Source organism: Salvelinus alpinus, chromosome 17 (genome assembly GCF_045679555.1).
Source record: "Salvelinus alpinus chromosome 17, SLU_Salpinus.1, whole genome shotgun sequence".
NCBI lineage: Eukaryota > Metazoa > Chordata > Actinopteri > Salmoniformes > Salmonidae > Salvelinus > Salvelinus alpinus.
This window is the reverse complement of record NC_092102.1, coordinates 35,726,279-35,742,274: the sequence shown is the minus strand read 5'-3', so window position 1 is coordinate 35,742,274 and position 15,996 is coordinate 35,726,279. Positions and strand designations below refer to the sequence as shown.

General features: G+C 46.6%; 1 protein-coding gene across 14 annotated transcripts in view; it reads left to right on the top strand.

The window, feature by feature from the left end:
• The window catches only part of LOC139542852 (membrane-associated guanylate kinase, WW and PDZ domain-containing protein 1-like), a 224,618-nt gene that overhangs the window by 149,355 nt on the left and 59,267 nt on the right, over positions 1–15,996 (top strand). For 11 of the 14 annotated variants that reach the window (XM_071348768.1, XM_071348771.1, XM_071348772.1 and 8 more), the window contains 3 exons: positions 5,140–5,259; positions 8,827–9,027; positions 10,054–10,321. In XM_071348768.1, the coding sequence (XP_071204869.1) occupies positions 5,140–5,259; positions 8,827–9,027; positions 10,054–10,321 (589 nt within the window). The remainder of the gene's footprint in view (positions 1–5,139; positions 5,260–8,826; positions 9,028–10,053; positions 10,322–15,996) is intronic. The other 3 variants (XM_071348775.1, XM_071348774.1, XM_071348773.1) reach the window with 1 other exon arrangement.

Sequence of the window (15,996 nt, the reverse complement as noted above, 5' to 3'; positions counted from 1 at the left end):
GTTATACAGGGCAGTTACACAGGGCAGTTACACAGGGCGGTTATACAGGACGGTTATACAGGGCAGTTACACAGGGCAATTATACAGGGCAGTTACACAGGACGGTTATACAGGGCAGTTACACAGGGCAGTTACACAGGGCAGTTACACAGGACAGTTATACAGGGCAGTTACACAGGACAGTTACACAGGGCAGTTACACAGGACAGTTATACAGGCAGTTACACAGGACAGTTATACAGGGCAGTTACACAGGACAGTTACACATGACAGTTACACAGGGCAGTTACACAGGACAGTTACACAGGGCAGTTACACAGGACAGTTACACAGGGCAGTTACACAGGACAGTTATACAGGCAGTTACACAGGGCAGTTATACAGGGCAGTTACACAGGACAGTTACACAGGACAGTTACACAGGACAGTTACACAGGGCAGTTGCACAGGACAGTTACACAGGGCAGTTACACAGGACAGTTACACAGGGCAGTTACACAGGACAGTTATACAGGCAGTTGCACAGGACAGTTATACAGGGCAGTTACAAAGGACAGTTACACAGGACAGTTACACAGGACAGTTACACAGGTCAGTTACACAGGGCAGTTACACAGGGCAGTTATACAGGGGAGTTATACAGGACAGTTACACAGGGCAGTTACACAGGACAGTTACACAGGGCAGTTACACAGGGCAGTTACACAGGACAGTTATACAGGCAGTTACACAGGACAGTTATACAGGGCAGTTACACAGGGCAGTTACACAGGACAGTTATACAGGCAGTTACAAAGGACAGTTATACAGGACAGTTATACAGGACAGTTATACAGGACAGTTATACAGGACAGTTACACAGGGCAGTTACACAGGACAGTTACACAGGACAGTTACACAGGACAGTTACACATGACAGTTATACAGGACAGTTATACAGGACAGTTACACAGGGCAGTTACACATGGCAGTTATACAGGGCAGTTATACAGGCAGTTACACAGGACAGTTATACAGGACAGTTATACAGGACAGTTATACAGGGCAGTCATACAGGACAGTTACACAGGGCAGTTATACAGGGCAGTTATACAGGACAGTTATACAGGACAGTTACACAGGGCAGTTACACAGGACAGTTACACAGGACAGTTACACAGGGCAATTATACAGGCAGTTACACAGGACAGTTATACAGGACAGTTACACAGGACAGTTACACAGGGCAGTTACACAGGACAGTTACACAGGACAGTTACACAGGACAGTTACACAGGACAGTTACACAGGACAGTTACACAGGGCAGTTATACAGGACAATTCATGGCTGTTTCACAGGAGCCTGGTGGTGCAGTTACCTCTTTTTGGAGGGAGCAGGTCATTCAGTGAATGGTCAAGAGTGTGCATGTCCTTTACCAGTTGCACTGCAGCCGGCTCTCCCCTACTCTGCAGTGAGGGGAGCTGTGGTTGGACTGCTCTGCAGTGAGTGGAGCTGTGGTTGGACCGCTGTGCAGTGAGGGGAGCTGTGGTTGGACTGCTCTGCAGTGAGGGGAGCTGTGGTTGGACTGCTCTGCAGTGAGGGGAGCTGTGGTTGGACTGCTCTGCAGTGAGGGGAGCTGTGGTTGGACTGCTCCACCTCTGGAGATGATTCTCAAGGCCCTCCTCTGTACCCTGTCTAGTTGCTTTTTATTGCATCCAAATAACAGGACTCTACCGTATTCCAGACAAGATCTGACAAGTGTAGTATAGACTGTGACCAGACCGTCAGTGGGTAGGCCATTTCTGGCAAGAACAGTCAATGTGCAGGTGTTTTGAGGCCTTCCTCACTGACTGCTCCACATCTGTGTCACCACTGAGGGTCTAGATGAAAACCAAGATACTTAGTTGTTTTTACCACTGGTACTTCCTGTCCTCCTAGGATTAGTGGTGCAGGTTGTGGATGATCTCTAGAAAAGCATATCCACATTTCCTCCACAGACTTTTTCCCATTCAGGAGCATGTTGTTGGATGTGGCCCACTCTTCCAGCTGCTTCGCCTCCAAGTGTCCTCTTGGTTGCTGGTTAAAGGTATGGCTCGGGACAGCCCTACATCGTCCAGAGTGTCACTGAACACAACTTGTCGGGTGGACATGTGAAGGAGAAACAGATATGTTGAAACCACACCACCTTGTGGCACACTAGAGTTGACCTCTGACCAAGGGCTCAATGTGCCATTTGCCATCACCCTCTGCCTTCTTCCCCTGGTTTAGCTGTGGAACCAGGCTAGAAACCATCACCCTCTGCCTTCTTCCCCTGGTTTAGCTATGGAACCAGGCTAGAAACCATCACCCCCTGTCTTCTTCCCCTGGTTTAGCTGTGGAACCAGGCTAGAAACCATCACCCCCTGTCTTCTTCCCCTGGTTTAGCTGTGGAACCAGGCTAGAAACCATCACCCCCTGTCTTCTTCCCCTGGTTTAGCTGTGGAACCAGGCTAGAAACCATCACCCCCTGTCTTCTTCCCCTGGTTTAGCTGTGGAACCAGGCTAGAAACCATCACCCTCTGCCTTCTTCCCCTGGTTTAGCTATGGAACCAGGCTAGAAACCATCACCCCCTGTCTTCTTCCCCTGGTTTAGCTGTGGAACCAGGCTAGAAACCATCACCCCCTGTCTTCTTCCCCTGGTTTAGCTGTGGAACCAGGCTAGAAACCATCACCCTCTGCCTTCTTCCCCTGGTTTAGCTGTGGAACCAGGCTAGAAACCATCACCCCCTGTCTTCTTCCCCTGGTTTAGCTGTGGAACCAGGCTAGAAACCATCACCCCCTGTCTTCTTCCCCTGGTTTAGCTGTGGAACCAGGCTAGTAACCATCACCTTCTGTCTTCTTCCCCTGGTTTAGCTGTGGAACCAGGCTAGAAACCATCACCCTCTGCCTTCTTCCCCTGGTGTACCTGTGGAACCAGGCTAGAAACCATCACCCTCTGCCTTCTTCCCCTGGTTTAGCTGTGGAACCAGGCTAGAAACCATCACCCCTTGTCTTCTTCCCCTGGTTTAGCTGTGGTACCAGGCTAGAAACCATCACCCTCTGCCTTCTTCCCCTGGTTTAGCTGTGGAACCAGGCTAGAAACCATCACCCCCTGTCTTCTTCCCCTGGTTTAGCTGTGGTACCAGGCTAGAAACCATCACCTTCTGTCTTCTTCCCCTGGTTTAGCTGTGGTACCAGGCTAGAAACCTTGGACAGAGTTCAATGTCAGACAGATGTTGCAGGAGCTTTGCGTGATCTACTCGATCAAGCGGGCTAGCGGGCCTCGTGGAGACAGGCCCTTTATATTCTAATTCGACAGTACCACGTTCTGTAAACACCAGGCTGAGAGGAAGACACAACAGAATCACACAGCATCAAAGATCCATTATCAGTGTGTCCTCGGCTCAGTCTGGCCTCTAACTTTAACGGTAACATTCAACACTGACAGATGTTTGATAGTGGCAGTTAAACAGGTCAAAGGTAGAACATCAGTACTTAGTTACAGTAAATACAGGAGAGGAATGACTCAAATCATTTCCTATTACAGTCATAGTTAGAAAGTCCCAATGTTCTTCATGGTGATGCAGGTAGAGACAAATATGTGGTTCAGGTAGACCATGAAGACAAATGTTTTTAATGAAAACGACCACAGGGGGTCTTTTGAGCCATAGTGTATGATCACAGTGCCAGAAAGGAAAATAAATAGCCAAGCGATAGTGTCAGTTCCTCTGAGTCAATGTTAATGTCTGTATCTCTGGCTTTTCTTATTGGAAAATAATAAACAGATTAAGGGAAAAAAAGGGGGGGTTACTCATTCATCTCTGGCGTTGCGTTTAAAGCCTGCTGTTTTAAAGCCTGTGGTTTGCCACCACTAGCAGAGTGAGGTAGGGGTGTGTGAGACTTTCTTAATGTCCTGTCTCCTCACATCATGTCCAAGTCCACCTTCTCTGTTCACTGCAGCCTCAAAGAGAGCAGTGACCGAAATTGCACCCTGTCACTTTCAGCTCCCACACCTCCAGTTTGTGTGGACCTGTTCCTCCGTCTTGTCCTCCCTCAGGCCTTATGGTGGCTACAAGCCTCACACTGTCGATCGATGTGCATGCATGTGCAAGGGCGGAGTATGTTTTTTTTTGGGGGGGGGGGGGGGGGCAGCGCACACTTTTGTCCACATCGTCATTGTGTTCCACCCAGAGAGGAAGTCCCCCTAGTGTAGTGTAAATCCACCAGGGTCCTGGGGAACCAGAATAGGCCACCAAGCAAGAGGGGGCGAGGCACTCTTTTTGACTCTATCTAGCGACGACGTTTGAACTTCCGGATCCGGTGTTATATGCTTTTTGCTTACAAATACTAGCTAGCTATATGTGTATACTAGCTAGCTACATAGCTAGCTGTGTGTGTATACTAGCTAGCTACATGGCTAGCTGTGTGTATGCTAGCTAGCTACATAGCTAGCTGTGTGTGAATACTAGCTAGCTACATAGCTAGCTGTGTGTGAATACTAGCTCATAGCTAGCTGTGTGTGAATACTAGCTAGCTACATAGCTAGCTGTGTGTGAATACTAGCTCATAGCTAGCTGTGTGTGAATACTAGCTAGCTACATAGCTAGCTGTGTGTGAATACTAGCTCATAGCTAGCTGTGTGTGAATACTAGCTAGCTACATAGCTAGCTGTGTGTGAATACTAGCTCATAGCTAGCTGTGTGTGAATACTAGCTAGCTACATAGCTAGCTGTGTGTGAATACTAGCTCATAGCTAGCTCTGTGTGAATACTAGCTAGCTACATAGCTAGCTGTGTGTGAATACTAGCTAGCTACATAGCTAGCTGTGTGTGAATACTAGCTACATAGCTAGCTGTGGGTGAATACTAGCTCATAGCTAGCTGTGTGTGAATACTAGCTAGCTACATAGCTAGCTGTGTGTGAATACTGATTATACTGTAGATTACTGGCTACTTCCACCTCCTCAATCTTTGTTTCCGCCTACAGAGAGGCCCTAATGTTTGTATCTGTTAATTAGTAGGTTGAGTAGGTTTTGGCAAATGTAACTGCCACTGAGAAGCACCTAGAAAACTTCTCCCTGGTCATCGGTCAGGGTGGTTGGTAGTAATGCTGATAATAACCTTGGTTTCCTCTCTCTCCAGGTACGACACGCCCCCCTCGAGACGGGGAGGTGTCCGGGGTTGATTACAACTTCCTGTCCGTAGAGGACTTCCTGAACCTTGAGCAGAGTGGAACACTACTGGAAATAGGAACGTATGAAGGTGAGGATGAAGATGCTGGGGATGTTGGTTTTAGTGATGTTGGTTTTAGTGATGCTGGTGATGATGAGGATGATGCTGGTTGGTTTTAGTGATGCTGGTGATGAGGATGATGCTGGTGGTGTTGGTTTTAGTGATGCTGGTGAGGAGGATGATGATGATGATGATGATGATGATATGGTAGACTGTAGGAGTGCAGAAGATAATCTTTCTCTTTTTTGTAAGATTGTATTTAGGATTTCTGACCTGATAATATTTATTTTTATTATTATCATTTATAAAAAAATATACAATACAAAACTTACACATACAAACAGATCACAAGGGTATCCTTACCTAGATTAGTACAGTGTACCACAGTGATAAGTCTTCTGTCCTGACAGAAACTACAATCCACCTGTGTGTGTGTGTGTGTGTTTGTGTGTGTGTGTGTGTGTGTGTGTGTGTGTGTGTAGTGTTAATCTCCTTGCCACCTGTACTATTGTGTGTTTGGCTCCTTTCTCCCTCCCCCGCAGACAGTGTCAAATACCTGTCCACAGGAGCCGGATACCTTCCAAATACAAATGTGAGGCAGACCTACGTACAGCAGGTCTCAATGACATGCAGTTGCATTGAGATATGAGTCCAATTCTCATGCCCAACATTTTGTCTTTCCAGGAATTGTGGCGAGACTTTTAAAATCTATTTTCAGGATGATTTTTAAAGATCAGGATTTACAGTTCATCAATTGTAGATAATGACATACATTTAGAATGTGGTTTTGAGCATGTGTCGCTATCTCTTGCATTGCATTGTGGATGGTATTTGCTTATCAGTGGGATTTACAGGAAATAAACTTAAGCAACAGACCTGGTACTGACCAGTGATAAGCCAGTCATTTGAATGTATACTTTAACAAGGTCAAGTTTCTCTGAGCCGGCCCATTGTATTATGTTTGTATGCTCTCTGCTCCCTCTCAGTCCATAACAACACTGGCTAGGGAAAAAAGCCTGCTTTTCCTGCAGCTGCTTATTTCCACCATTTCAGGACTCATTGTGCTCTGCCATTGTCTCTCTTTCCACCACATTGAGATTTTATAGACCCCCTTCCGGCTATCTCTCTGTCCTCTACCTCTCTGTCCTCTACCTCTCTGTCCTCTACCTCTCTGTCCTCTACCTCTCTGTCCTGTATCTCTCTGTCCTGTATCTCTCTGTCCTCTATCTCTCTGTCCTCTACCTCTCTGTCCTCTACCTCTCTGTCCTCTACCTCTCTGTCCTCTACCTCTCTGTCCTCTACCTCTCTGTCCTCTACCTCTCTGTCCTCTACCTCTCTGTCCTCTACCTCTCTGTCCTCTATCTCTCTGTCTTCTACCTCTCTGTCCTCTATCTCTCTGTCCTCTACCTCTCTGTCCTCTACCTCTCTGTCCTCTATCTCTCTGTCCTCTATCTCTCTGTCCTCTATCTCCCTGTGTTCTATCTCTCGCTCCCTCCCCCTCCTTCTCTCCTTCTCCCTCCTACTCTCCCTCTCTCCCTCCCTCCCCCTCACTCTCTCTCTCCCTCCCTCTCTCCCTCCCTCTCTCAATTTCAATTCAATTTAAGGGGCAAGTAAAATAGATAATATACAAAAGTGAAATAAACAATAGTAATGTCAAATGTCATTATGTCTATATACAGTGTTGTAACGATGAGCAAATAGTTACAAAAGAGAAAATTACAAAAGGTACAAAAGGGAAAATAAATATAGGTTGTATTTATAATGGTGTTTGTTCTTCACTGGTTGCCTTTTTCTTGTGGCAACAGGTCACACATCTTGCTGCTGTGATGTCACACTGTGGTATTTCACCCAGTAGATATGGGAGTTAATCAAAATTGGATTTGTTTTCAAATTCTTTGTGGATCTGTGTAATCTGAGGGAAATATGTGTCTCTGATATGGTCATACATTTGGCAGGAGGTCAGGAAGTGCAGCTCAGTTTCCACCTCATTTTGTGGGCAGTGTGCACATAGCCTGTCTTCTCTTGAGAGCCAGGTTTGCCTACGGCAGCCTTTCTCAATAGTAAGGCTATGCTCAATGATTCTGTACATAGTGAAGCGTTCCTTAATTTTGGGTCAGTCACAGTGGTCAGGTATTATGCCACTAAGGACTCTCTGTTTAGCATTCCAGTTTGCTCAGTTTTTTTCCAATGTGTAATTTATCTTTTTGTTTTCTCATGATTTGGTTGGGTCTAATTGTGCTGTCCTGTGGTTCGGTGGGGTCTGTTTGTGTTTGTGAACAGAGTCCCAGGACCAGCTTGCTTAGGGGACTCTTCTCCAGGTTCATATCAAATTTTATTGTTCACATACACATATTTAGCAGATGTTATTGCGGGTGCAGGGATATGCTTGTCTCTGTAGGTGTAGGTGATGGCTTTGTTATGGAAGGTTTGGGAATCGCTTCCTTTTAGGTGGTTGTAGAATTTAATGGCTCTTTTCTGGATTTTGATAATTAGCGGGTGTCTGCCTAATTCTGCTCTGCATGCATTATTTGCTGTTTGACATTGTACACAGAGGATATTTTTGCAGAATTCTGCATGCAGAGTCTCAATTTGGTGTTTGTCACATTTTGTGAATTCTTGGTTGGTGAGCGGACCCCAGACCTCACAACCATAAAGGGCAATGGGTTCTATGACTGATTCAAGTATTTTTAATTTTATGTTACTTTTGATGGCATAGGCCTTACTTGCCTTGTCTCTCAGATCGTTCACAGCTTTGTGGAAGTTACCTGTCGCGCTGATGTACATGTTTTAATGTGCTCTAAGGCAACGGTGTCTAGATGGAATTTGTATTTGTGGTCCTGACAACTAGACCTATTTTGTAACACCATTATATTTTGTCTTACTGTCAGGGCCCAGGTCTGTCAGGGCCCAGGTCTGTCAGAATCTGTGCAGAAGATCTAAGTGCTACTGTAGGCCCTACTTGGTTGGGGACAGAAGCACCAGATCATCAGCAAATAGTAAACATTTTACTTCAGATTCTAGTAGGGAGAGGCCGGGTGCTCTCTCTCTCCCTTCCTCTCTCCTTCCCCCTCCCCTCCCTCTCTCCCTCCCCTCCCTCCCTCCCCCTCACTCTCTCTCTCTCCCTCCCTCCCTCCCTCCCTCCCTCCCTCCCTCCCTCCCTCCCTCCCTCCCTCCCTCCCTCCCTCCCTCCCTCCCTCTCTCCCTCTCCCTCCCTCCCTCCCTCCCCCTCTCTCTCTCTCTCTCTCTCTCTCTCTCCCTCCCTCCATCCACTCCCTCTCTCTCTCCCTCCCACTCCCTCTCTCATCCCCTTCTCTCTGTCTCACGCCCTCCTCCCTCCCTCCCTCTTCCTTCTCTCTCCCACTCTCCTTCTCCCTCCCTCCCTCCCTCCCTCCCTCCCTCCCTCCCTCCCTCCCTCCCTCCCTCCCTCCCTCCCTCCCTCCCTCCCTCCCTCCCTCCCTCCCTCCCTACCCATGCCCCTACCACTTCCTATCTCCCCCTCCCTCTCTCCCTCCCTCTCTTCTTCTCCCTCTCTCCCTCTCTCTCTCCTTCTCCCTCCATCTTTTTCTCAGGCATGCTAATGTCCCTGTTGTTGCCTAGGTAACTATTATGGGACGCCTAAGCCGCCGAGGCAGCCCGTGGTTGGGACAGTGATTCTCAGTGATGCTGTGCTCCTCGACGGCTCCCAGCAGTCCACTCCCAAGCGCACCAAGTCCTACAATGACATGCAAAACGCCCAAGTAGTACCTGCTGACTACGAAGATGACGACCAGGCCACAGAAATGAACAACAGTTTTACAGGTATGTCATTTTACATGCCGTCAGACAGTTACACATAGACTACCACTACCAAACCAGGTGGCTGTTCAATGGGGGATGTGTGTATTTGGGGTGTGGGTGAGTTGTGTGTGTGCTCATTTCTATGCACATGTTTGAAAGAGCATGTGTGAGGGAGAGTGTGTATCTGCGTTTGTGCTCTCCACTCTTCTGCCCTGTGTTGCTGGGTGTCTCTCTCTTTCTCTTGTTCTCTCTCTCTCTCTCCCCATCTTTCACTCTCTCTCACTCTCTTTCTCGCTCTCTCACTCTCTCTCACCCTTTCTCTCACTCTCTTTCTCTCTCACTCTCTCTCACTCTCTTTCTCTCTCTCTTTCTCTTTCTCTCTCTCACTCTCTTTCTCTCTCTCTCTCTCTCTCTCTCTCTCACTCTCTTTTTAAGTACATGATAATAACACTTTGTGAATCGTTTTTTAGACATGATGTCTGACTGAATTGTAAATATCACTTATGTTAATGTGTTAGCCCGGACTGGAGAGTTTGAGAGACAGTCAGTCAGTTCCTAGATGGAGTTTTCTTCTCCTTCTATGCTCACTCTGTGTGTCCTGCCAGTCTGTCAGAGTGGTGAATTAGCGTTTGATCACCCCTGAAAGGCTCACGGAAGTGAGAGAGGGAGGACGAAGTCAGGGAGGGCAAGATAGAGGGGGGTTTAAGAGAAATAGAGGCTGACTGCATGTTCATTATAGTCATTGGGCACCATTCCTTTTAGCAGGCAGTTTACAGTATATAATATATAATATATAGTATATAATATACACTAGCAGTTTACAGAGGGAGGGAGAGAAAGTTAAGAAAGGAAAAATGTTTAGCAGTCGTGAACCATAGTATATATTTTTGTTGTTGTTGGTTTTAGTAGTCCTATATTGTACACAGTACTCTTAGCATAAATTGTCTTATCATTCCACCCTTAGATTCCCACATTCCTGTTGCTGCAGGAAACATAAACCTCCTCTCTCTGTTTTGTTCTGTGTTGTCGTGCTCCTTACTTTCCCAGGATCCTTAGTTCGTAGTCTCTTCCCCTCTCCCTTGTTGTGCACAGGTAACCCTAGCGACCAGGACGAGAGCTGCGGCGGTGTTCTACGGCCGTACCCCGCGCGTGAGAACGCTCCGTCCTATGGTCTGAACAACGTGGCTGCCTCCACCTCGGACAGCGGGCAGCAGACACACGCCCAGCCCCAGGCCTCCCCAGAAGATCCCCTAGGACCCCTGCCAGGCAACTGGGAGATGGCCTACACAGAGAACGGAGAAGTCTACTTCATAGAGTACGTATAATATACCCTAAATCCTATACCCTATGGCCTATACCTTAGCTTACACCGAGAACGGAGAAGTCTACTTTATAGAGCATGTATAATATACACTACATGCCCAGAAGTATGTGGACACGTGCTCGTCAAACATCTCATTCCAAAATCATGGGCATTAATATGGAGTTGGTCCCCCCTTTGCTGCTATAACAGCCTCCACTCTTCTGGGAAGGCTTTCCACTAGATGTTGGAACATTTCTGCGGGGACTTGCTTCCATTAAGCCACAAGAGCGCTAGGGAGGTCGGGCACTGATGTTGGGCGATTAGGCCTGGCTCGCAGTCGGTGTTCCAAATCATCACAAAGGTGTTTGATGGGATTAAGGTCAAGGCTCTGAAGGCCAGTCAAGTTCTTCAAAACTGATCTCGACAAACCATTTCAATATGGACCTGGCTTTGTGCATGGGGGCATTGTCATGCTGAAACAGGAAAGGGTATTTCCCAAACTGTTGACACGAAGTTGGAAGCACAGAATAGTTTAGAATGTCATTATATGCTGTAGCGTTCAGATTTCCCTTCACTCTAAGGGGCCTAGCCCGAACCATGAAAAATTGCACCAGACCATTATTCCTCCATCAAACTTTGCGAATGGCACTATGCATTTAGGCAGGTAGCGCCCTCCTAGCATCCGCCAAACCCAGATTCGTCCGTCGGAATGCCAGAGGGTAAAGCATGATTCATCTCTCCAGAGTACATGTTTCCACTGCTCCAGAGTCCAATGGTGGTGAGCTTTACACCACTCTAGCCAACGCTTGACATTGCGCATGGTGATCTTAGGCTTGTGAGTGGCTGTTCAGCCATGGAAACCCATTTCATGAAGCTCCCGACAACAGTTATTGTGCTGACATTGTTTCCAGAGGCAGTTTGGAACTCGGTAGTGAGAATCGCAACCGAGGACAGCCGATTTGTACGCGCTTCAGCACTCAGCAGTCCCGTTCTGTGAGCTTGTGTGGCCAACCACTTCGTGGCCGAGCCGTTGTTGCTTCTAGATGTTTCCACTTCACAATAGCTGCACTTACAGTTGCCCGGGGAAGCTCTAGTAGTGCAGAAATTTGATGAACTGACTTGTTGGAAAGGTGGCATCCTATGACGGCGCCAAGTTGAAAGTCACTGAGCTTTTCAGTAAGGCCATTCTACTGCCAATGTTTGTCTATGGAGATTGCATGGCCGTGTGCTCGATTTTATACACCTGTCAGCAATTTAAAAAATAATGATAGGACATGAAAAATTAAGTTACACAATAGGAATAAAATACACAAGAATGGAGCAATATACAGGGAGCACCGTTACCAGATGAATGTGGAGTTATATACAGGGAGTACCAGTACCAGATCAATGTGGAGCTATATACAGGGAGTACCAGTACCAGATCAATGTGGAGCTATATACAGGGAGTACCAGTACCAGATCAGTGTGGAGCTATATACAGGGAGCACCGTTACCAGATCAATGTGGAGCTATATACAGGGAGTACCAGTACCAGATCAATGTGGAGCTATATACAGGGAGTACCAGTACCAGATCAATGTGGAGCTATATACAGGGAGCACCGTTACCAGATCAATGTGGAGCTATATACAGGGAGCACCGATACCAGATGAATGTGGAGCTATATACAGGGAGTACCAGTACCAGATCAGTGTGGAGCTATATACAGGGAGCACCGTTACCAGATGAATGTGGAGCTATATACAGGGAGCACCGATACCAGATCAATGTGGAGCTATATACAGGGAGCACCGATACCAGATCAGTGTGGAGCTATATACAGGGGGCACCGATACCAGATCAATGTGCAGCTATATACAGGGAGTACCAGTACCAGATCAGTGTGGAGCTATATACAGGGGGCACCGATACCAGATCAGTGTGGAGCTATATACAGGGAGTACCAGTACCAGATGAATGTGGAGCTATATACAGGGAGTACCAGTACCAGATCAATGTGGAGCTATATATAGGGGGCACCGATACCAGATCAGTGTGGAGCTATATACAGGGGGCACCGATACCAGATCAGTGTGGAGCTATATACAGGGAGCACCGATACCAGATCAATGTGCAGCTATATACAGGGAGTACCAGTACCAGATGAATGTGGAGCTATATACAGGGAGTACCAGTACCAGATCAATGTGCAGCTATATACAGGGAGCACCGTTACCAGATCAATGTGGAGCTATATACAGGGAGCACCAGTACCAGATCAATGTGGAGCTATATACAGGGAGCACCGTTACCAGATCAATGTGCAGCTATATACAGGGAGTACCAGTACCAGATGAATGTGGAGCTATATACAGGGAGTACCGTTACCAGATCAATGTGGAGCTATATACAGGGAGTACCAGTACCAGATCAATGTGGAGCTATATACAGGGAGCACCGTTACCAGATCAATGTGCAGCTATATACAGGGAGTACCAATACCAGATCAATGTGGAGCTATATACAGGGAGCACCGTTACCAGATCAATGTGCAGCTATATACAGGGAGCACCGTTACCAGATCAATGTGCAGCTATATACAGGGAGTACCAGTACCAGATCAATGTGCAGCTATATACAGGGAGCACCGTTACCAGATCAATGTGCAGCTATATACAGGGAGCACCGTTACCAGATCAATGTGCAGCTATATACAGGGAGCACCGTTACCAGATCAATGTGCAGCTATATACAGGGAGTACCAGTACCAGATCAATGTGCAGCTATATACAGGGAGCACCGTTACCAGATCAATGTGCAGCTATATACAGGGAGCACCGTTACCAGATCAATGTGGAGCTATATACAGGGAGCACCGATACCAGATCAGTGTGGAGCTATATACAGGGAGCACCGTTACCAGATCAATGTGGAGCTATATACAGGGAGTACCAGTACCAGATCAGTGTGGAGCTATATACAGGGAGCACCCCCGATACCAGATCAGTGTGGAGCTATATACAGGGAGTACCAGTACCAGATCAATGTGGAGCTATATACAGGGAGCACCGATACCAGATCAGTGTGGAGCTATATACAGGGAGTACCAGTACCAGATCAATGTGCAGCTATATACAGGGAGCACCGATACCAGATCAGTGTGGAGCTATATACAGGGAGCACCGTTACCAGATCAATGTGGAGCTATATACAGGGAGTACCAGTACCAGATGAATGTGGAGCTATATACAGGGAGTACCAGTACCAGATCAATGTGCAGCTATATACAGGGAGTACCAGTACCAGATCAGTGTGGAGCTATATACAGGGAGCACCGATAACAGATCAGTGTGGAGCTATATACAGGGAGCACCGTTACCAGATCAATGTGCAGCTATATACAGGGAGTACCAGTACCAGATCAATGTGCAGCTATATACAGGGAGTACCAGTACCAGATCAATGTGCAGCTATATACAGGGAGCACCAGTACCAGATCAATGTGGAGCTATATACAGGGAGTACCAGTACCAGATCAATGTGCAGCTATATACAGGGAGCACCAGTACCAGATCAATGTGCAGCTATATACAGGGAGTACCAGTACCAGATCAATGTGCAGCTATATACAGGGAGCACCAGTACCAGATCAATGTGCAGAGGTTATGAGGTATTTGAGGAAGATATGTGCATGAAGGCAGGGTAAAGTGACTAGGCATCAGGATAGATAATAATAAGGTATTCTTTATAAAAAAAATATGTCACCTTTATTTAACCAGTTAGGCTAGTTGAGAATAAGTTCTCATTTGCAACTGCGACCTGGCGAAGATAAAGCAAAGCAGTTTGACACATACAACAACACAGAGTTACACATGGAATAAACAAACATACAATCAATAATACAGTATAAAAAATCTATATACAGCATGTGCAAATAAGGTAGGATAAGAGAGGTAAGGCAATAAATAGGCCATGTTGTCAATATACAGTATAACAATTAAACACTGGAATGGTAGGATGTGCAGAAGATGAATGTGCAAGTTGAGATACTGGGGTGCAAAGGAGCAAGATAAATAAATAAATACAGTATAGGGATGAGGAAGATTGGATGGGCTATTTACAGATGAGCTATGTACAGGTGCAGTGATCTGTGAGCTGCTCTGACAGCTGGTGCTTAAAGCTAGTGAGGGAGGTAAGTGTCTCCAGCTTCAGAGATTTTTGCAGTTCGTTCCAGTCATTGGCAGCAGAGAACTGGAAGGAGAGGCGGCCAAAGGAAGAATTGGCTTTGGGGGTGACCAGTGAGATATACCTGCTGGAGCGTGTGCTGCTATGGTGACCTGTGAGCTGAGATAAGGCGGGGCTTTACCTAGCAGAGACTTGTAGATTACCTGGAGCCTGTGGGTTTGGCGACGAGTATGAAGCGAGGGCCAGCCAACGAGACCATACAGGTCGCAGTGGTGGGTAGTGTATGGGGCTTTGGTGATAAAACAGATGGCACTGTGATAGACTGTTGAGTAGAGTGTTGGAGGCTATTTTGTAAATGACATTGCCGAAGTCGAGGATCGGTAGGATGGTCAGTTTTACGAGGTATGTTTGGCAGCATGAGTGAAGGATGCTTTGTTGCGGTATAGGAAGCCGGTCTAGATTTAATTTTGGATTGGAGATGCTTAATGTGAGTCTGGAAGGAGAGTTTACAGTCTAACCAGACACCTAGGTATTTGTAGTTGTCCACATATTCTAAGTCAGAGCCGTCCAGAGTAGTGATGCTGGACGGGAAGGCAGGTGCGGGCAGCGATCGGTTGAAGAGCATGCGTTTAGTTTCACTTACATTTAAGAGCAGTTGGAGGCCACGGAAGGAGAGTTGTATGGCGTTGAAGCTCATCTGGAGGTTAGTTAACACAGTGTCCAACGAAGAGCCAAATCAAATCAAATCAAATCAAATTTTATTAGTCACATACACATGGTTAGCAGATGTTAATGCGAGTGTAGCGAAATGCTTGTGCTTCTAGTTCCGACAATGCAGTAATAACCAACAAGTAATCTAACCTAACAATTCCACAACTACTACCTTATACACACACACAAGTGTAAAGGGATAAAGAATATGTACATAAAGATATATGAATGAGTGGTGGTACAGAACGGCATGGCAAGATGCAGTAGATGGTATAGAGTACGGTATATAAATATGAGATGAGTACTGTAGGGTATGTAAACATAAAGTGGCATAGTTTAAAGTGGCTAGTGGTACATGTATTACATAAAGATGGCAAGATGCAGTAGATGATATAGAGTACAGTATATACATATGAGATGGGTAATGTAGGGTATGTAAACATTATATTAAGTGGCATTGTTTAAAGTGGCTAGTGGTACATTTTTACATAATTTCCATCAATTCCCATTTTTAAAGTGGCTGGAGTTGAGTCAGTATGTTGGCAGCGGCCGCTAAATGTTAGTGGTGGCTGTTTAACAGTCTGATGGCCTTGAGATAGAAGCTGTTTTTCAGTCTCTCGGTCCCTGCTTTGATGCACCTGTACTGACCTCGCCTTCTGGATGATAGCGGGGTGAACAGGCAGTGGCTTGGGTGGTTGTTGTCCTTGATGATCTTTATGGCCTTCCTGTGACATCGGGTGGTGTAGGTGTCCTGGAGGGCAGGTAGTTTGCCCCCGGTGGTGCGTTCTGCAGACCTCACTACCCTCTGG